This window comes from Magallana gigas, chromosome 8 (genome assembly GCF_963853765.1).
Source record: "Magallana gigas chromosome 8, xbMagGiga1.1, whole genome shotgun sequence".
Taxonomy (NCBI): domain Eukaryota; kingdom Metazoa; phylum Mollusca; class Bivalvia; order Ostreida; family Ostreidae; genus Magallana; species Magallana gigas.
This window is the reverse complement of record NC_088860.1, coordinates 5,945,900-5,969,521: the sequence shown is the minus strand read 5'-3', so window position 1 is coordinate 5,969,521 and position 23,622 is coordinate 5,945,900. Positions and strand designations below refer to the sequence as shown.

Genomic DNA, 23,622 nt, shown 5'->3' with positions numbered 1-23,622 from the left:
CCAACAATAAATGTGTACATGTGGATATGGATACCGTATACATGTGTGTCATATAATGGTAAAGTTTGTTTCTATGAATCTGCAGTTTTCAGTAATATATAAGAGGGAGTTTTTAACTTTGCTTGAAGTATTACGGACATACAATTATTTAATAAATATTAATATTTATTGAGATGTGTTTGTTGTATATATTTAGATAACTGAGTAGTGTTCAGTCTAATCCAGTCCTCAATTTTTGTGGTTGTTCCAACAAGAACTTTAAAATCAATTGTATTAACGATAAGTGATTATTGCAAGTGACCCTTCTTAGATACTAAACCAAAAAAGGACAGTTTCGTGATTAACGAGGAAAGAAAAATGCATGAAAGATTATAATTAAATGTCATTAGTTTGCATTTGTGGTTTTTTTTTGTGTGTTCCTAAAACTTAGAAATTTTGATAAGAATTATTTGATGCCATTCCGATGATTGTCAGTATTGTGTATTATCACCAAATCTGTGTTATCTGTGAAATCCCCCTTCTGCTTTTCATACAAATCTTCTGCCGTCATGGAAGTCAACACAAGATTGATCTGAGAAGAGAAAGAACTGAACACCAATGAGTTTATGACGTTCTCCCTTCTGTGTTGCACACAACATGCAGTCGATTTCTGCGATGCTCTAGTTTTGATAGAGCAAACGTACGGTCGGTCGGCAAGCTTTGAGATTAGTCCGAGAAGTATGTTTCTAACATTCTGAGATCGTCTACCTGTTGTTCTTAAACTCGGAATTGCCATGATTACGGCACCAAATTGTACCTTTTGGCAACATTGGCCAAATAACGGTTCTCACGATCTGTCGTGCATGCATCTGGAACGTCCCGATTTTGGCTCTTTGACATTTCCCTGCTGTAAATACAAGTATTGGTCTCACAAACAACTAGTTAAGCTTTTTGGAAATATTAAGTCTTTTAAAATGTGTGATGATTCTAATTTTTCATTTGCTAGAATCTTCTCGATCATGATTTTTTAAAAAAATTTTATCACCTTATTGATACAATCAACAAAGATATGAATGATTCTATCTATTAAAAAAAAAATAACATAAAATTATCAAATTCAAAAAAGTTTCCCTAAAAATTGTGTTGAGAACTACCAAAAAGTTATTTTGAAAACTTGTGATGAACAAAAGATGATATATACCTGTTCTGAAAATGGTGCGGTTTTTGGGCTACATGTACGTTTTTTCTTTACCTTTTGTTGAACAACCATCGTAAGTTAGCGGCCCCTGTTTATGTACCATTCTATAAAACAACAAATATGGATTATTATTAAAACACTGGTTTTCTTTATACAGACCCCGACACATCTGTCACCGCAGTCCAAGCTATAGTCTTGTCATCGATTGTCGATATGTCGCCACGTCTAAAAGTTTAGAAATGTTCAAAGAAAAAGCTAACACCGTGAATATAATTTCATAATGATACGAAGGAAGGCCAAGGAATACGGTGGTTCCAGTCTAGAACTCGGTGGTGCTACTAACCTGATAAAATATGTCCCAATGAAGCGGCGGATGTCTGTAAACGTCGTCAGATACCTCATCTTGATACTGCTCGGAGTTATACTTCATGCTGGATATAAACTGATGTTCAACGTACGTATAACAATTACACAGGACGTTATTATTTCTGGTGATTTTCTCGTATTAGTTTGATTACATGGTCCGTTGTGGTTGAACATGATTTAGGATAAATTCATTAAATTGTGTTGTATATATTCTATAAAACAATTAGCATTTACTTACTCACTATGATATAAGAACATTTCTGTATCTATCATATTTAAAATATTAAAACATATGATTAAAGTTTATTAAAATTTCTCAAGTTTATTAGGTACGTATATTTGATATTTTTATATGTTTTATTGGGACATTAGTTTATTACATTGGAATTCAAATGAAAACATTGCATATGTAAGTAAATCTGAACACCCATATCTGAAATTAATCAATGTATTTATTTGTTAACTATATTTTTTAAACATGTATATTTAACATTCACTTCCTTACATCTTGTTGAAGTCAAATTCAGAGCGTGAGTACGCCGGAAGTCCCTCTGATGACGTACTGAACGATGACGTTGCCGAAACTACAGAAGGCGGTTTCAAGGACAGTCAAAATCTTGCGTTTGATGATGAATGGGAGCACGAAGAAAAGATTGAAAACAAATTGAAAATACATTCAAAAACGGTTCTTGATAAACATATGAAAAGTCAAAAAGAAGACGCTACAATTGCAAAAAATCTTAACCTTGACAAAGACGTGAATGTCAAAGATGATGAAAAATCCCAAAATAGTAAAATGTTAAACAAACAACCAATTGATAAGAATCACCAAAGTAACGAAATGGAATATAACATCATTATCGACGAATTAGATCCAAAAGATAACCTTGAGATTGAAGATTTGAAAAACGAAATGAAAATTGAAAATCAAATAGCCAAATTAATGGACGAAGACAGAAATTCGGAAAAAGTGGCCGAATTACCAGTGGAGGAGTCCTCGGACCTCAAACAGCCAGTCCAAAGAGATCCGAAAGTTCAAAAAGAGTTCCAACAAAAGGCTGACAAGATAGTACGCATGGTTAAAGGCAACGTCCAAAGCGTCATTTTGTCTGAGGGCGGCCACCACAGTCACGAAATCCCGGTGTTTGTGACAGCGGCATCTCAACAGACGTTCGGTCAGATCGAACACCTTGTGGCCTCCATCCAGTATTTCTATCCCCAGGAAACCCTTTATATATTTGATCTGGATCTAAATGAAGGACAACGAAAAAAGGTATACATACACTGGACAAAATTGCTAACGCACCATTTGAAATAAAATAATATTTACATCCTAGAATTTTTTAAAGATATATTTAATGTTTAAATAAGTCACCTTAATTATAAGTAAGACATTTAAATGTCCAAACGGATAAATGGATGCAATGTTAACCGAAGCGTGACTGTTCTTTAAAATTGCTCAAATCGTGCTCACACTTCTTTTGGAAAGATAAATCTTTACTTTCTTATTTGTGATCTTATTATTGATGCACGCATTACTAAAAGCTCACAAAAAACCCGACGGGGTATGGTGCGTTTGATCGCAGAAGGGCGTGGCAGGACAGTTGGTATGGTCTCTTCAGAATGCTCCTTTTGTGAGGTTAGAAAAAATGTAAATAATTGTACGATTACCGGTAATATTTGCTAAAACATTACACAGCATGCTTATCAAATAAAAAAAATGTCGTTTAAGGTAGCCAAAGTGTTTAAACCGGAAATTTGCGCAAACCGGAAGTGTGAGGGACCGAGCAAGAATTCCAAAGCGTCGCGTAAATACTAGGCGAAAAGACAGACAGGTCCCATTTATCTGAGCAAATGGAGCCCACATCTGATATTGATATGTGAATCACATAATGGGGGGTTCCAATGTTTCATAAACAGTACTCAAAGCAACTGGTCAATAAGATTACAACAAATGATGTTTCATTTTCTGTATTATATAAACTGTTAAAATAATGTACTAATCAATCTTTGTTGCGTTCAGATCTAAAACAATCAAAGAAGTAGTAGGTGGTGCGTTAGCAATTTTGCCTAGTGTATATAAATACATGCTCATAGTAGTGATACATGTTGCTTTAATAAAAATAATAACATGCATTTCACGATCTGTGTCTTTTTTTAAAGTTAAAGGCTTGAGGTTCACTCTCAAAAGTAACACCGTTTAACTTTTTTTATTGTACAGCTGTCTTCGTTTTGCAACGTGCGAATGCGGGGATTTTGGTTCAATCTTTTCCCCAAATTTATTCAAGATTTGTCGAACTATCACTGGCGACCATTAATCATTCAGGTAATAGCTCTTTCAATTTAACCTTTATTATATGATCAATCTAATGTATGCAGGCTGTGCTCATCAATGACATACGACACAATTTAAAACTGTTTTCAATGGACTTCAGCTTTTGTTAGTTAAATATCGTTTAACATTAAGTGCACTTCGATGGTTGATGTGTGGTCAAATCAGAACATGACTGGGTCCTCAACTTTGGTTTAAAATACTTTGTTGTAAACAAATAACTTTACAGCATAGTCAAGAATCTATTGGTGTATATATATATATATATATATATATATATATATATATATATATATATATATATATATATATATATATATATATATATATATATATAAAATCTTCCAAATAGGTTACCCATCACGTTTGTATGATAATAAAGGCCGATTGTTTAAGCCATAATAGACTAGACACATGGTCGGAAACGAACGGCCAATCCTGTATCCACTTACTAAGTATGTACAGACTGGCCTTAGTTTTTTGACGATTTAAAAAAAGATAGTTATAAAAGATTGCACGATAAAGACATTATACAGGACACCAGTAACATTTGTTTTGAAATATAATTTCTAAATAACTTTTGTGAATTTTCTGTCAGAGAAAATTTGAAGCTGTCTTGCTTTCACTATGTTCATTTTTCTCTAGACGGCTCTTGCTGAATTTGGCCACATAACATGGATAAATCCAGGCTTTAAAGTGAGTTCCACAGTGTTCTCTGAACTCGTCCACAAATCTGAGGATCCTGGGGTGCTGATCATTGGACAGAGCGCCGATTACTCCACGTTTGCCGTCACTAACCCCGGGATGTACAAATACCTCGCCGTCAACAGAGCCGATCTCTATAAGTTCCCTCACATTGAAATTAAAGCCATAATTATTCACAACACTGAGGACATCATGAACCATTTCATGAAAATTCTTACCGCATGCGCCGTCGAGGAGCGTTGTCTGACTCCCTTTGGCGCTTCCTCGGACTGTACTTTTGACGTCACGGGCCGGCAGTACGCACATTGTCACCGTTTTGATGAGTCCGCGGTAAATATCATACTGAAGAACTGGCTAGGACACAAACCCGTATCTTATATGGTGAAAAGTACGTTTCTTCAGCCGATTAATAAATATGACAGAGTGAGTCCTAAAGTATGCAATAAGTGAAAAGACCAAACTATACACATGGAATACATCTCGATGATCAAGCAGATGAGTTCCCTGAAAATTTATGACATTGCTTAAACGCCATTGTATTAGTCCGACATCTTTAATTTGTGATGTCCTCAAGCATTTGTACTTAAACCATAGACGTTCTCTTCGTAAAGCACTACATGTACATGTAGTTGTGTCCAAGCGAGAGAAATATTGTAAGGTTTTTGCAGGCATGTCATATGTGGCCTTGTAAGTTAAATTAATGAATGTCAGTACTCTGTATGTAAGGTAAAATGTGATCCATATTCTTGGTTTTATTTTGTCATTATTGTATTTTACTATAGTCATATATACAACTCATTCGATAGTGCAGATATAAAGAAAACTCAATTATATAAGCCTTACTTTTCAGTACTTGTGCTATGTTACGTGAATTATTAAATTCTTAATGAATACTAAAAACCTCTCTATACACGTAAATGTATAGATACGCAGTATAGTATATATTTTGAGATCATTATACAGAAATCTTAAAGATAATACAAAATCATAGTTTAATCGTAATTTCCAAAATCAGCTACACTTTTTAATAAACTTCCAAATGTCAAATTATATCATACGCATACTAAATTAAAATAATAATAATGCTGTGAGTATGGAATTTATTTTTCATTGTTTTAATACCGACAAAATATTTGTAATTTTACATTCCTACACCTGCAAAGCTGATTTTTAACTTAATGACTAGGTATAAAGTGATTTCGAACATTGAGATAAGAACATTTCATATAGTACATGGATATCAGGTACTAAAAAGACAGTACATTGTATGTACTGAAAGGTACAGCACCTGTTCTACAAAATACATACTCGATGCACTAATATAATGTATATGTTCTATATCGTTACATCAGTAATAAAATGTTGAATTTTCGGGTCATTGGTAAAATGTTATTACATTTCTTAAAACAACTGATTGATAAGACTCCTCACGAGTTCCTGTTACTTATCATTTTTAGTTTAATTGAATTGAAACAATTTGACAAGTCCGTCGTAGGTGCCTACCCACAATGTCGGTTTGTAGAAGGACATGGAAACTGGATATGTTATTCCATTCTCTGTCACGACATACTTCATAAACTCCCCATCAGGACTCAGGAGATGTATTTTGCTGTTAAATGTGTCACTAACGATGATGTTGCAATGTGAGTCAAACGCTACATCAGTTGGTTTAAATTTTTTTTCCAGTTTCTGTCCACGGTAGACTAACTTCAGAGACCCAGTGAAAGATAGAATCATCAGTTCACCTGTAGATTCACTTGTCCAGTTAACCACACAGATATCAGTGTTGGTGCTCTGTTTAACTCTCCATGGTACAGTGAAAAGTCTGGTCTGACCGTCCTCCTGGAACTCGTACTCACAGATGACGTCACCATTTAGTGTCACGTGTCTGACCAAACGTCTTCTGCTCGAATCTAGTTGATATCGTTCCGACTCTGTATCTCTCAATGAGACCAGCAGTCCACCTTCTGTTGATTGACAAATCCCTAAGGGTACCAGTGGAGCTGTACTGAATACTGTAGAGACTGAGCCTGACGGGGGCAGACTAACAATGATGCAGTTATTATAATCAGTGGCATATACATCACCATTGTCTGTTACACAAACGTCACTAACACTGATACTGATTTTTGTTCCCTTTTCATTCATTCTATTAACAAGTTCAATGTGATCTAAATTCAAACCTCTCAGGAAACACGTATCTTCATTGATTGCCTCTATAAAGATTATAGATTTTTCTCCGTATTGAAATGAACCAGTTTCAATAACAATAAAATCATCCAAATCAAAAGTTTGTCCCATCATCGATTCCAATAATCCCTCGCTGATGTCCCCACTTTTGTATCTCTCTGAATAATCCCCCTTCTCTAAATAAAAGTCCATGTTGGACAGAAGATTGGACAAGTTCCTGGTGTTGTCGATCAAACTATAGTCAGACATTGTACTGTCGTTTTCATCCAGAAACTTAACTAAATCCATTACCCGTTTCTTTCTCCTTTCTAAGTTTAAAATGTTCTCGCTCACTTCAGCATTTTTTCTTTCCAGATTATCACTCAGTTTCTTTATATAATTCTTATTGATATCTGCAAGTTTTGAAATAATCGCATCAAACTGTTTCTGAAGCTTAAAGACCTCAGAATCACAGCATTTTTTGTTGTCTTCCATTTGTTTGGACGCCTTCCTGATGTTTTTATCAATCTCTGTCACATCTTCCTCCTTAACCTTACTCAAAGTCTTCTTTAGCTCTCCTCTCCTTAGATTTCCTGCTGTGGAAATATCTTTCCAGTCATGATCCTTGTGGTCTGTTTTGGCACATTGTGAACAGATAAACTCATCACAGTCCTCACATGTCATGTCTATTTTAAAGTTATGTTTCTCACATGCTGGGATGTGTTCTTGAGGAGATCCAAGTTGGTATTCTGGAGATATGGCCGCCATGGTTTTGTTTCAGTGCACACCTTATCTCAACCTAAATTTGAGATTTGTACAGAGTCTGCGCTACAGGTTAAAGCAACAAAAAGTGCATATTCAGTCTTTTTAAAAAATAATTTCAATATCTATATAATGTATTTTGGATTATTGTCTGATAATGAAATCATTAGCTCGTTCTACAAATACTTAAGCTTTAATACTAAACTGTAAAAATATGTTTAAACATCGGTAGCAGAAACCGTGGATTGATCAAATAATGTAAAAGGCTGGAACGATTTTTGGAACACTGCTGTACTATGCACACGTGGTTCTGATCGACACGGAAGGTCATGCATGATTCGATTGCGAGTTACTTATAGAACTTTTTATATTCATGCAGTCTTGACTTTCTTTAGTATTGTATTTTATTCACGTAGCATATATGTGGTAAAACATTATTATTTGAAGATAACAATTGTAAACTATGCATGAAACCGTAGAAAAAAGTACGACTCGCCTACACATTGAAGGCGGTTGTTGATTTAATTTCACTAAGAATGGATTAACATGGCATCAAGAGAAAAGAAACATCTTAACTTTTGTTATAGTTTTAAATCAGAAATACAAAATATAAGACAACGTCAATTGTTTGTACAGCGGTAAATCAAATACGATTACAACTACAAAATGCTTAGAAATACCTTTTAAAAGTTTAATATTTATCATTTACATGTGTTATATATATATATATATATATATATATATATATATATATATATATATATATATATATATATATATATATATATATATATATATATATAAAGGTTTTCAGTAGACGATAACACAATAATCCATTTCTCTCAAATTTAATCCAGAGCGCTTTCGCCTGATCGGCTCTTCAGTGGATTTCAAATTGTAACAGAAATAACAAACGTTGACGTCGACAACAAGGAATTCTCAAAGCCCAGCCAAGGGTCCAACACGTCATTCACATACAAATGAACGTCAATTAAATGAGGAAAGGTCTCGAGGGGAACGATCAAAATCATACACTTATCAAAACCATCAACAAAATACCAACCCCAATCATTTTTGTGGAAAGGACCGTATCACAAAGGTCGTCACAAAACACACAATCTCAGGTGGCATTAAGTCAAAGTGAAGACGCGGACATAGATCCCCACATCATCAATATTTCATCAAGGGATCTTACTGAAATTGAAATTAAACTTCTAGAAAAGGGACTTAAGTTTACGCCAACGCCGCAAAGAAATACCACAGATCTTATCAAAGACACTGAAGAATTCTGCCGTAAACTAAGACTGAGGGAATTTTTTCAGGACTCTGATAGCACGGATGTATCTCTAGTGAAAAACAGAAGTAAGTTTAAGCCTAATCCAAATATAGATAAACACTTAGAGGAATATATATATTGTCTTAAAAGTGCAGCGCATACTAATGAAAGCAACGTTCCAGTAAAAAACAATATTTGCAGTCAAGAACGTAATGCCATTCAAAGTCTTATAGAAGACGATTCCATTATAATTAAACAGGCGGATAAAGGAGGAACCATTGTGATACTGAATCAAGAACACTACAAAAAATTAGTCTTCGAACAACTCAACGATGGTCATTTCTATAGAGAAATTGAGGAGTGTGAAGTCAGTAAAACCATGAACAAAATCAAACGATTCACTAAAAAATTTGAAAATCACTTGACCGAAAAAGAAATGGATTATCTGCTCAACTTTGAAACAAAGAATAGTAATTTTTATGGACTTCCTAAAATACACAAGTCCAAGGAACTGAAAGATGGGAAAGAAGAAATAAATTCGAGTTATATCAAATTACCTCAACCTGGAGACTTAAAACTCAGACCAATAGTTGCCGGTCCCTCTTGTCCTACACAAAGTAACCTGATTGATATCATTCTAAAGCCACTATGTAATACAATACCCAGTTTTATCCACGACGATATGGACTTTCTAAATCATTTACCAAAAACCGTGGAAAACAACACCACTTTAGTAAGCTTTGATGTTACTAGTCTTTATACGAACATTCCGCACAACTTAGGGCTAGAAGCAATTTCTTTCTGGATGGACAAGCAAGGTCACCAAATTGACCAAAGATTTTCAGAAGAGTTGATATTGGAAGGATTACAACTCATTCTTGAAAACAATCATTTCTTTTTTGACGATAAATACTATTTACAAATCAAAGGAACGGCAATGGGCACTAAAGTTGCACCAACATATGCAACTTTGGTATTAGGCTTTCTTGAGGAAAAAATGTATGCTGAAACCCATGAAATATTTGAAGATGAATTTGCAAATTACATAAAAAAATCAATGGAAGCGTTACCTGGACGACTGTTTTATTTTTTGGAACAGATCACCCGACGCTTTATTAAAATTTCACAAGTTACTCAATGATCTGCATGAAAACATTCAATTCACGATCGAAACCAATGAGAAAGAGCTCCCCTTCTTGGACGTATTAATAATTAAGGAAAATACCAATATTTCTACCGATTTATTTTACAAGAAAACAGACAGTCACCAGTACCTTCTTTTTAATTCATGTCATCCTGCTCATACGAAACGCAACATTCCATTTAATATGGCCAGAAGGATTTGCACAATAGTTTCAGATGAAGAAAGAAGAAACAAAAGATTGGAGGAACTCAACACATTTCTTTGTAGACAAAAATACCCCAACGGTCTTGTGGCTGAAGCCATACGAAATGCAAAGTACCAATTTCAGAACTACGAAAATTCAACAGGGAGAAAACACCCGGAAATAGTTCCACAGAGATCCCGTTTGTTGTAACCTACAATCCTAGAAATCATAATATTTTCAATACCACTAGGTATTGTTTACCGGTTTTACATCAGTCCAAAATTTTAAAGGATATCATAAAGGAAAACAATCTTATCTACAGCAGAAGACAGCCCCCTAACCTTAAAAAACTTCTTACCAGAGCCAAATTTACTTCGACAAAAGAAATTTTTCGGGTTTCTAAATGCGAGGATTCTCGATGTGGGACTTGCGCCTATATTCAGACAGGACAAACAATTTCATTCAAAAACGGTACAATTTTCAAAGTCAACTCCAATATGAACTGCAAATCCAAAAACATCATTTATTGCATGACCTGCGATGGATGCGGAGAAAATTACATTGGCAGAACAGGGACCAAATTAGCCGACCGTGTGAGGGTACATAAGCAGCAGATAAGGGATCCTTCTGTTCGTAACACTCCGTGTAGTGAACATTTTGATGTGTGCGGGAGAGGCCGGTTTGAAATTTTTCCATTTTACAAAGTACGCGAGGAAAGTGACCAGCTGCGACTTGCAAAAGAACAATATTTCATAAATAAATTTAAACCTAAACTTAATAGATAATTGCATTATTCATTCTGCATTGACTTTATTCAGCTTTCATTTTAATAACCTCTTATTTTAAAACAATATCATCTGTACATATTTTATTACGTTTACATGTGTTTGTAAAAAATATTTGCCGCCATCTCCAAATATTGTTTACACTGTTCGTGACGTTGTCTACTTTATGACGTCATAATAACGACGTCAACGTTTGTTATTTCTGTTACAATTTGAAATCCACTGAAGAGCCGATCAGGCGAAAGCGCTCTGGATTAAATTTGAGAGAAATGGATTATTGTGTTATCGTCTACTAAAAACCTTTTTCTATATCGTTACCTATACCAAGGACTTATTTGTTTATATATATATATATATATATATATATATATATATATATATATATATATATATATATATAATCCAAAATGAGTGAAAGGTGATATCACACAGTATAAATAATCAAAAAAGAAAAAGAAAATGAACAGTTCCAAAGTTTCTATTCACTAGCGCTTTCTGGATTTACATCCTTCTTCAGGTGAATGTACATAAGTTATGAACTTGTTTTCCTTAGAAACGTTTACTATGACGTCATGATGTAACGTATATATATATATACATATCTTATGCCCAACATTCGAGTTCTCCAAAATGTATATTATAAACTCATAAATATTAGTAGAATAGAAACAGCACGGTGCATATATATATATATATATATATATATATATATATATATATATATATATATATATATATATATATATATATATATATATATATATATATATTTATCTCATACGTGTGGTGTATATTACCCGTGTGATAAACCTTTGCTATATCACACGGGTGATGCTATATCAAATACTTCCGGTCGGAACTACTTTTGACACAGCCCCTCGCTTCAACGCTTTTCGAAAATTTGCTAGTACTTTCAACATAACTATATCTACTACAAAAATTAATATAAAATTGATTTTGTCAAAGTTACAAATATGAATGAAAACACATAACTGCGTAGCACAGGCGTCGGAACCGGGGGGCTATTGTGAGGGGGGGGGGGAGGTTAGCCCCCCCCCCTACCTTTTTTGCAAAGATATTCAAAACCGTAACCACAATACCCTTTTTTCTTGTTTGTCAAGATTTTTGATAAATTTAGCCCACTTCCAACTTTCAATTTGCTTTGTGAAGTTTATAAACCTAACACATTTACAAATTACGTTAACTGTCAAGGATCGAGTTCATCCTGACGATGCGATGAAAACAGAGCGCTCTGGTTGTGTTTATATACAAGAACTTACCGAAATAATGTTTCATAAGACTTTTATTCCACCACCAGTAAGCATCCTTATTCTTGAATCATAAGGCTAGCCTAGTGTTTGTTTTATAAAACTTCATGCATCAACAACTGTTCCTCGTTCGAGTCAATTCAAACTAACGAGCATTCGCAACTTTGTGTATGACAACAAAACTGATTATTCAAGTCTTCTTATCGGAATTTCCATTTAATCAAGTGAATAAGCTCTAAGAAAAATTATCTAGAGCTAAAAAATTATTTTAAGGTTTATTTCAGTGAAACTTTACATTAAAACAGTTAGATTTATCTCAGGAATGACGTACTAAATTGTATTGCGCAAGGTCACAATAGCCGCATAACACAACGTTGCATCATCGTTTTTAATCTTTGAAAAAAAAACCCAATTTGGGTCACACTAGGGACTGTCTCAAAAGCTTCATAATATAAATCAAATTGTATGAGATAAATAGAACATCTATAATTGTGTGATTTTATATTTGCTTTATCCAACTCGTTGAAATGGTTATATTCGCTCGGCAAGCCTCGCGAATATATACACCATTTCAACTCGTTGGATAAAGCAAATATAAAATCACACAATATAGATATCCTCTATATATATATATATATATATATATATATATATATATATATAAAATTTAATTCTGGTTGTAACGCGCTTTCTGATTGGCTAGAAAAATTATTTTATATCGTATAAAGAATGTTGCCTACGTCATAGTAAGACTAACGTCAAAAACATATTAATACGCCTGACGTTACGTTTGAATTTTGTACAATTTTACGTCATTTTAAAGGTCAAACGACCGTTTTATCTACAATGAAGAGTATAAAAATTAAATTATAAGCAATGAATTCAATATTTATTAGTTTTATACGATATAAAATGGTTTGAAACAGTTTACGCTTTTTTATAAACCGCTTCGCGGTTTATAAAGCGTAAACTGTCCCAAACCATTTTATATCGTATAAAACAAATAAATATTGAATTCATTCCTTAAATAAAACATTTTTTTTCTCAGTTTTTATTTGTATACATGCAGGAATGAAAGGCCATTCATATGCCCATTTCCAAGTTAAGCTCCATTTGCAAAGCTATGCTAGTATGCGTCGTAATTTCTTTTTCAACACAGCATTTATTACACCCCTTATGCGTTTATGAACTTTATTTCCCGGCAAAATGTTGGTACAATAAATAGTACTTGTATACTTTACATTAAAACAAAACGAGCAAGAATCTGGACATATGCAATGTACAAGGATCGGTTGTGTAGTTTTATATGCTTTTGTATAAGCAACTATTTTTGGTTCTTGCTCTACCACATACAATTTATATTATTGTACTTAAGGTGACATGGCCGGGACATTTGTCGATATTAATGTGGATTAAAGTGCATTATAATTGAAATACTTTCACCGTTTTAGAATTTTCAAATTTTACAATATTTAACCAAAATATAGCTTTTAAAAATATTCGAAGAGGCGCCATCGTTATTCGAACTCATGACTTACAGCTTTGTAGTAAACCCTCTAAACCACTTCGCTACGCTAACAGGTGACAAAATTGGGAAAAACTATTAAAACTATTTTTATATTTACATTTGGTTTTCTTGTTTATTTCGATAAACAATACGTCACAACATGGAAGTGTCCCGTGCCACCATAAAACTCTATACAATCGTAATGAAGTTTTCTATGTCTCATCATTATTTTATTCTTAATAAATTCCCCCACAATCCGATGACCCCCCCCCCCCCAAAAAAAAAGGAAAGAAATTTTAAAGAAAAACATAAATCAAACAAACACACCCACACAAAATAGGGAAAAAAAACGAGTCTAGAATTATGTTGTTTTTCACAAATAATTTATTCAAATAGTTTTGTTAAAATGAATTTTTATGTACCAAAAAAATTAATAATAATACACAAAATATGCACAATATTTATCTACACTTCTGGACTATACACAGATTTATACTATCACAGATTCACTACAATTTGAAGTCCCCCTGCTGCCATATACCATGCACATGTATACAGCCCCAGATAGTTGATCAGAATAACCCAGTCTTGATCCTCTAAGAACCACTTATCTTCATGTCTAGCAGTATAAAAATACATTTTGCCTATATCAGCTGATTTGTAATACATTATCTAAGAGACCAACGACCAATGTTGAACAGTAATTCCTTACCAGTACAGACCAATGATTAAATGTAATTAACACTCTACCAGTAGTTTATATATATATATATATATATGGCCAGAAATCATGGCAAAGACGTATTTTCTCCTTATTACACTATTAGAACCAAGATTATTTTTCCTTCTCCCAATAATAAGCTGAATAATGTTTTATCACAATGTTGTAAAACACATTTTTTAAAACTCTTTTTCGATTTCAAATTCAAAAATAAAATTCTGTTGTTCAATATTGCTGTAATAAACAAATAATTTAGGATTGAGTTGCAATACTATTAGACTTTTGGGTAATTATATCAGTATACATTGGGGGTAAAATAAATTATCATCTTCAATAATTTATGATTTTATTTTACAACAATTATATCTATGCCTTAAATCAATATTCAAATATTACATGTACACCTACCCCCTCCCCGACTCTCTAAAAAAGATGAAAATCTCAGACAAACGTTAAGAATACGGAAAAAAATAACCCCCCCCCCCCCAAAAAAAAAAAAATTAAACAAAAAACAAAAACAAAAGGAATATATTTGTGTTATATCAATATTATATAATATTGTATATCAAATTAAAACCAAGAATTAAAAGAAATTCTGTAATTGGGATAGATAGAAAGTCAGAGGAAATCAAGATTAGAGAAAGCTTTCACAGCATATTTTCTGATAGATCTAAGAAATAAACAAAAACCCAACTCACTGTTACAAAATACAAACAATTTAAGATCCTTAAAACATCTTCAAATCTTACATCAAAGGGACAAAAGACCTGCCAATCGATGAAAACTACATCCCCACCAGGGAAATAAACGTTAACTTTAACCAACTGTTCCTTATTTTCATAAATAAATTAACTTAAATTTAATTCAGTTTCAAATAGCCTCAAACCTTTTTGATGAAAACTGTTACAAATCAGCATCAATAACATGTTTCAAAAATTCATAAGAATCATGTAAACCCTGCCATTTTTGCAGGTAGAGGAGTCTCTGCATGTACGGTCAGTAAATCAACATAATATATTAGTAGCATCTGGTAAACGTAACAAGAGTATCATATTTTTCTGTAGAGCATTAGTAGTTAAAATGACAGCAGACATATAAACACAGTTTATCGAAAAATCATGATATGCCAAAACTAACAGAGACTGGAAAAATATTCTTACAAATATAACAAAATACATTTCAGTTCATGCGGTATCACATCTTTTTCGGTATCACAAAAAATAATAACATAAAAAATATCTATTAAAGTCACATCAAATCAATTTCTGCGCGCTGGTATTTAAGTAAAAGCTTGACAAATAATAATTTTAATTTCCGGCATTCACAAAAGACTTTTCTATTTTATCAAATTCTATTTTCCCTCTTTTTCGTATTGAAAGTGTTTTATTATATAAATCAGAGATAAATAGAAAAAATATAACCGCCTGCTCAAATTTATTTATGTTTTGCCTGTTCATTATGCCTATAAAAATGATAAATACAATTGAATCGCTCGCTTGTTCCTACTTTTTTTTCATCAGACATCCGACGAACAAGAAATAAAATTCGTATTGCCAATTACATGTAATTGTATGGATACGCAGTATGGTAAATATTACCATTTCGTATATACTGAAAGGTAGAGCATCTGTCTTTCAAAATACAAAATCCATAAACTAATATGATATATTAACATATATAAGGTTATAAATTGCTCTTAAAAATTGACTTATAAGAATTCTCCCAAGTCCATCTAAATTATTACTTTATGTTTTATTAAAATGAAACACTTTAACAATTCCGTGGTAGTTGCCTACCCACAATGTCGGTTTGTGGAAGGACATGGAGCATGGATCTGTTATATCCTTCTCTGTCAGTAGGTACTTCATGAACTCCCCATCGGGACTCAGGAGATGTATCTTGTTGTTAGATATGTCACTAACAATGATGTTGCAGTGTGAGTCAAACACTACATCAGTTGGTTTAAATTTTTTTTCCAGTTTCTGTCCACGGTAGACAAACTTCAGAGACCCAGTTAAAGATAGAATCATCAGTTCACCTGTAGATTCACTTGTCCTGTTCACCACACAGATATCAGTCTTAGTGCTCTGTTTAACTCTCCATGGTACGGTGAACAGTCTGGTCTGACCGTCCTCCCGAAACTCGTACTCACAGATGACGTCACCATTCAGTGTCACGTGTCTGACCAAACGTCTGCTGCTCGAATCTAGTTGATATCGTTCCGACTCTATATCTCTCAATGAGACCAGTAGTCCACCTTCTGTTGATTGACAAATCCCTAAGGGTACCAGTGGAGCTGCACTGAATACTGTAGAGACTGAGCCTGACGGGGACAGATGGACAACTGATCTGTTACTAAAATCAGTGGCATACAGATCACCATTGTCTGTTACACATACATCATTAACATTGATACTGATTTTTGTTTCCTTTTCATTCTTTCTATTAATTTTTTCAATGCAACCTGACCCAATACCTTTAATAAAACTTGTGTCTCCATTGATTGCCTCTATGATAAAAACACCTTCATCGCCATATTGAAATGAATCTGTCTCAGTAACATTGAAATCATCTAAATCAAAGGTTTGTCCCATCATGGACTCCAGTAATCCCTCATTGATGTCCCCTTTTCTGTATTTCACTGAATGTTCTCCTTTTTCTAAATCACAGTCCCTGTTAAGCAGAAGATTGGACAAGTCTCTGAGGTTTTCAATCAAACTATAGTCAGACATCGTACTGTGTTTTTCTTCCAGGAATTTAACTAGATCCATTACCTGTTTCTTTTTCTTTTCTAAGTCTATTTTTTTCCCGCTTACTTCACCATTTTTTCTTACCAGATCTTCCTTCAATTTTCCCCCATAATTCTCTTTGATTTCTTTAAGTTTTGAAACAATCGCATCAAACTGGTTCTGAAGCTTAGTGACCTTAGAATCACAGCATGTTTGGTTGTCCTCAATTTGTTTGGATGCCTTCTTTATCTTTTCATCAATCTCTGTTACATCTTCCACCTTAACCTTACTCAGAGTCTTCTTTAGCTCCCTTCTCCTTAGACTTCCTGCTGTGGATATAGTTTTCCAGTCGTGGTCCTTGTGGTCTGTTTTAGCACATTGTGAACAAATAAACTCATCACAGTTCTCACATGTCATGTCTATGGTCAAATCGTGTTTTTCACACATCGGGATGTGTTCTTGAGGAGATCCGAGCGGGTATCTGGAAGATATGGCCGCCATGTTTATGTTTCGCTATACACCTAGCAGCGACCTAATTTTGAGATTCGTGCAGAAATGATTTAAATGTCTGCGCTACAGGTTTAGCCAACTAAAAGTGCACATTTAGGTTTTTAATGATTCGATTATCTAAATAATGCATGTTTGATGAATGTTTGATAAAAAGGACACCATTACCCCGGTTTATGATTACTGTAATTGAAAAAATATTTTTCAACATTGGTAGCATAAACAGTATATATTTAATAATAAAAATGGCTGGAAAGACTTTTGTAACACTGCTGTAGAATGCAAACAGTAGATACTGTTATCAAAAACTTGATCAAGACATTTAGTGGTTATAGAGGTAGTTGTATATCATATCCAAGAACACTATATCTACTCTTGGCCGAACAGGGGACCATTTCTTAAAATATCTTACGAGTAAGATTTTATATGATCTCATCATAAGCTGTTTTATAAAACTGTCAAATTTATGGAACGCCAAATTAACATATATTCAAATATTCGTACCTATCTTCAAATAATTGTACCTATCTTCAATTCAATTGTACCTATCTTCAATTCAATTGTACCTATCTTCAAATTGAATTAGAGATAGGTGCAATTCAATTATACCTATCTTTAATTCATTTGAAGATAGGTACAATTGATTTGAAGATAGGTACAAATGCAATGAATTGAAGATAGGTACAATTGAACTAAAGATAGGTACAATTGAATTGTACATATCTTCAATTATTAAAATATTGGCAATAATGAATACTCCCTGTATAGTACGAGCCTTAAAACAAACAAAAACTCATAATAATTGTTACCGCTTTCATAAATAGAGTGATTATCAACTGAATTATACATTCTTTGATAAAATTATGGAAAAAAATAAAGCCAGTATTTTATTTAGGTACATGTATATAGTGACCCTTAGACTACGTCACTACCCTAACTCCGTCACTTTAGGGGTATTCGGGTATACATGTTTTTGGCTTACTTATTGATATACATGTATATTTTAATAAGTAAATGATGCCTTTTGCAAGTATATTGCGCGCGCGCGCACACACACACACACACACACACACACACACACATATATATATACATATATATATATATATATATATATATATATATATATATATATATATATATATATATATATATATATATATATACAGTGGAGCCTCACTTATCCGGACTCTTTTGTACCCAGGCCAAATCGTCCGGATAGGTGAAGCGTCCGGATATCTGAATTGTGATATTTACCTTTAATATTTATGGAAACATTACTCATATATTAATTATACAATTAAATATTTTATTTTGATAGCACTACAAAAAAAGTTTAGATTTTTTTTAAATTAACAAAACAAAATATTGTTAAAAACATTATTTAAGGTATGTTTTTTCCACAGGAAACCAAGCACTGCATTCTTCAAGGCAACACATACACATGTACATGTACATAACAATCACTGTATTAAACCGATAATTTAATTACATTCGCAAAACCAAGCGAAGAGAAGAAAATCGGTGTTCCACTTTACGCTGACAAATCTTTTTCTTCAAGCTAGCGGTGATCGCAACTCTCGCTCTCTTGGCCGGTGGTGTTGACATGTTTGAAGCTGCTCAACATTCGATGATTGAAAATGGGTGAAAATCTGTATATATTCCCTTATTGATAATTGTCCAAGCTATTTTTTCATTGACAGAACTTACCCAAGCTAATTTTACGTATCCATCTTTCTATAGAGTTAATTGCACCCAAGCGATATTTACAAGTAGCGTGAACTCTCATCCACGCCATGTTTGGCATAAATTATTATCACACTGTTAATTGAACACCCGCTATAAAATTAATGTCGATACCCTGAACATCCCAAGCGGTCTTAATAACTATCGTAAACAGAACTCAAATTATCAAATATTTCATTTCAATTACGTTTTAAAATGAATAGGCGTACGAACGATCTAATCACACTACGATTAATAGAATTTTAATTCAATCAATTGATGACTTTTTTAAACACAAATTAAACAATTTTCATGTCATTTTAATCAAACAATAACAGTTCATAAGTTAAATGGCGACAATTAAACATGTCGCATCCATGGTTACCGTAATATCCTCGGGCGAGTACATAGCGTGACACAGGTGACCCCGATTACCGGACGAAGGCATTGTTTAAAACCAACAACCAGTGTCAGATGTTTTTACACCAATTTGCACTTGCGCATAAAAAACTTTTGTGCCCCCGAACACTTAAATGTGACCGTCCGGTTAAATGAGGTAAAATTTAAAGGAAAACTGTATTATGTGGTAAAATATGACCGTCCGGATCCGGAACGCGGAATTCCGGATAAACGAGACAAATTATTGTGTAAAAATTCCGTTCCCAATAAAAATCGACCGGTAAGTGAAGCGTCCGGATATCTGGCGTCCGGATATCTGAGGCTCCACTGTATATATATATATATATATGTATGTATATATATATTATTGTGAATTTACCTTTATTTCTTCTTTCATCTTCGTTGTTGGTGCTTCCCTCGTTTCCCTCCATGTTGAAATGTCTTCAAGGGAAAGTTCATTATTTTCAACAATACACAAAACGAATTGAACCTAGGTATAATTGAATTGTACCTATCTTCAAATCCTTTGTAGATATGTCTGAATTGAACCTATCTTCAAATCAATTGTACCTATCTTTTAATAAATTTTACCTATCTTCAAATGAATTAGAGATAGGTAAAATTCAATTGAACCTATTTTTAATTGAATTGAAGATAGGTATAATTCATTTGTACCTAGGTATAATTCATTTGTACCTAGGTATAATTCATTTGTACCTAGGTATAATTATTTAGAGATAGGTATAATTATTTACACCTATCTACAAGTCAATTGTACCTATCTTCAAATAATTGTACCTATCTTTAATTCAATTGTACCTATCTTCAAATGATTTGAATATAGGTACAAATATTTGAATATATGTTAATTTGGCGTTCCATACCAATTTAATTATTATAGATTATTGTTAAGACAACCAGATGCATGCGAGTTAATCTTTTAATTTTATTTTCATGCAGTCATTTGTGCGATGTTAACTTTTTATAGTATTGCATATTGATAAAATAAAACACTTTACTCCTAACACTTGCGTGTTAACAAATAATTAATTAAATGCAGTATCCTGCTCCGGTATTGTAAACTAAGCAATAATGGTGTCGGTGGCAATTTTTATATAAGGGTCCACGGAGTTGAACGTCATCAAAAATGGATCGCTGACAAGTCTTTGCTCAATCGTGAGACTATGTTGCAACCACTATTGAAATAAAACCACTATTGAAACAAATTATTTTAATAGTGGTTGGGGATATATTTCATTGGAAGAACCACTTTGCCCCATGTAATACAGTGTCGGAATAATGTCATGATGTATTGACCTTTGGTTGTACAATGTTGGCATAACGTAAGGATGATTTTACATCACAACATAAAAAGTTGACATACTGTAAAGACATGTTTACTTCACCTAACGTGCTTTTGACATCACGTAATAACGATTTGACCAAATGTAAAGATATATTCACACCAAGTAATGGACTTTGACATAATGTAACAATTTGACATAATGTTCCTATAGTTTTATGCTATAAGGCAGCGATGGCGTTCCATACCATTTTCAACTGTTTTTGTCTGCGATAACATTGCGAATCAATTTTGAACCCTAAAACCCAATAACTTCATAAAACATGAGTGACACAAATGGGCGTGTCTTATAGCATAACCGAGAAATGGTATTGGCTGCGCCGCTTAGTAATACATACCATGTGCTACATAGAAATAGTGGTTTTAAAACTAGAGACGAGCTCGTTGCAAGCAACGATTAGGTTTTCCGTCGTAGCTGCGTCATACTTGTGACGTATTACAAAAAATTGATAGCTGACCATCGTACAATATTAGATGTGTAAACACTGAGAAACAAAGTATTATATTTCTGTGACCGTGTAGATTTTACGGTGATAGAGAATTCGTCTGGATCTGCATCGGTCGTGTGCAGTACGAACCGGGTGAGGGAATGTTGGCGTAAAGTGTATAAGGTAAAAGGTTGGGGCGCGCTGTGGGCCGTAAGCTAAAACGAAGGGTAGGTTTGCCGTATTCCCGAAGGTCCACCAGTATACAGTTCCAGAGAAATAAACAGGCAATTGATGCAGGATTCCATATTATTGGTTGAGACTCAACGATGGCAACATTATAACAATTTAACAGACAGACATGTTACAAACAAGTCGGATATGGCCAGAAGTGGCCTCCGGGCTCAAGACTCTGGGAGAGTCGGACGTGGCCGGGGATGGCCGCCGTATTCCAGACTGCGCATTGACAATTGTACATAACTATTTATAAGAATCTTAACAATGAGAATAAATTGCAATTAACGGGTAATGATATAAGTAAGCTGAGTGAAAGGTTCACAGATATAAAATAATTAAATAAACTCAATGAGTCTTTGATGTCCAAGAAATGAAGATCTGATAATTGCACAATGTTGTTTTAAGAGATTAACAGTCCTTGAGACATGCATGACACTCTGTCTCTATAAAGTCTAATAAGTGTCAATCACTAAATAAAAAAAGTAACTATGTAAGAAATAAACTGTGAGAAAAAATTACGAAACAGATGTTGAATTTTACAAGTAAAGTAAAAAAAAAATTATAATTGAACAGTGCATTTTGCACGATGATACTACATGTTTATAAGCAAATACAGATCTCAACACGTTGTCTCTAGTTTGATTCGCCGCAATTAATTCACAGAGTGGAACTGTGGTTATGCCCGGTACGATGGTTAAAAGACCACTGGCAAACGTTTTACACGCATTTTTATCGAACGCAAGCGCCAATGAATCTATTAGTATATATGCGGAGTTCCTGGAAATTTTACAAGGGGTTTTGAAGAATAATTTTGTATTTCGAGGAGGGGGAACATGCGCGGATCAGAACATTTTTCCGGGGAGGGGGTTGAAAAGTCAGACAGTTATTTGAGTTTGCCAAGGGATGTCCGAGGCATATTTGGTAAGTTTATAATGTACACGTAATTGAAAGAAATTTCGCTGGGGGGGGGGGGGGGGGGGGTCTGGAACCCTTCCCCTTCTAGATCCGCGCACGGAGAAGACCGATGCCGGTAATTTTACTGTAATTTTAACCATTTTTATTTAATTATTCATGTTCATAATTATCAGAAAACCAATATTACCTTTCAAAGCAGTTAAAACTTAAAACTTAAGATACGAACCATTTAGTCTCGGTGAGTATTGCGTCCGCGTACGAAAATAATGGCAATTTTCAAGAAATTCGGATGGACGATCTGTGTCCTAGGTCGTCCATCCGATTCTTTTTCTGATTAAAAGCTACAGACCTGCAGTTAGAGATTTTCAAACTCTTATTGATTATGTCAATTTGTTTGTCTCAAAGAATCATTTTTTAAATCAATAAAGTTTTACCTTAAAAAAAAGAAAGAAATCGGGCACAATTTTCAATGTTAGCATTTTACAATTTTATGCTCTAATAAAATTTCAAGAAACAACTCTTCATTGCTTTATCCGAAATATTGCATGAAAAAAATTTACATCGCATTTTTTAAATTACAAAAGGATATTCAAAATGAACTTGGATTAACCGCTAACAAGCAGGCATAAAGAGAGACTGAGAACCAATTTCTTCTTTTTTTTTTCTTACATCAAATGAAATTCAAAAATAAATCAAAATATATATTTTTTCTTTGTATGCGTTAATGAAAATGTAGATCAGCAAGGGGTTCTTTTTCGTGCAAGCACCTACTTAACAGATTGTTACACGGGTCTACAACGATGACAAATATCGAAAAGGCAATATTGTGGGTGAAGGATGAATGTGTAGTTTGTTTTTGAAGTTTATTTTTGATACATGTAATTATATTTATCTGGATCGGTTATGTTTGTTAGTTTGTTTTGATT

The 23,622-nt window shown here is 33.6% G+C and overlaps 3 protein-coding genes across 3 annotated transcripts; 1 reads left to right on the top strand and 2 right to left on the bottom strand.

Moving 5' to 3' along the window:
- The first annotated feature begins 1,321 nt into the window (after positions 1-1,321).
- LOC105338660 (hypothetical protein) lies at positions 1,322-5,416 on the top strand. The gene is made up of 4 exons (XM_011443880.4): positions 1,322-1,631; positions 2,061-2,816; positions 3,765-3,869; positions 4,521-5,416. The coding sequence occupies exons 1-4, from the start codon at positions 1,458-1,460 to the stop codon at positions 5,028-5,030; spliced, it is 1,545 nt and encodes a 514-aa protein (XP_011442182.3). The 5' UTR covers positions 1,322-1,457; the 3' UTR covers positions 5,031-5,416.
- Positions 5,417-6,038: 622 nt separating this feature from the next.
- LOC136270647 (protein wech-like) lies at positions 6,039-7,517 on the bottom strand. Its single transcript, XM_066068954.1, has one exon. It carries the CDS (start codon positions 7,515-7,517, stop codon positions 6,039-6,041), a length of 1,479 nt encoding a protein of 492 aa, XP_065925026.1.
- An 8,624-nt stretch (positions 7,518-16,141) lies between these two features.
- Positions 16,142-17,626, bottom strand: LOC136270645 (E3 ubiquitin-protein ligase TRIM71-like). Its single transcript, XM_066068953.1, has one exon. It carries the CDS (start codon positions 17,624-17,626, stop codon positions 16,142-16,144), a length of 1,485 nt encoding a protein of 494 aa, XP_065925025.1.
- Between the last annotated feature and the right edge of the window lie 5,996 nt (positions 17,627-23,622).

Excerpts from the sequence above, each read along its gene's own strand:
- LOC136270645 (XM_066068953.1), bottom strand. The coding sequence starts at position 17,626 with ATGGCGGCCATATCTTCCAGATACCCGCTCGGATCTCCTCAAGAACAC.
- LOC136270647 (XM_066068954.1), bottom strand. The coding sequence starts at position 7,517 with ATGGCGGCCATATCTCCAGAATACCAACTTGGATCTCCTCAAGAACAC.
- LOC105338660 (XM_011443880.4), top strand. The coding sequence starts at position 1,458 with ATGATACGAAGGAAGGCCAAGGAATACGGTGGTTCCAGTCTAGAACTC. Across the intron at positions 1,632-2,060 it reads GATATAAACTGATGTTCAAC|TCAAATTCAGAGCGTGAGTA; the intron begins GTACGTATAACA and ends ATCTTGTTGAAG. Across the intron at positions 3,870-4,520 it reads GGCGACCATTAATCATTCAG|ACGGCTCTTGCTGAATTTGG; the intron begins GTAATAGCTCTT and ends ATTTTTCTCTAG.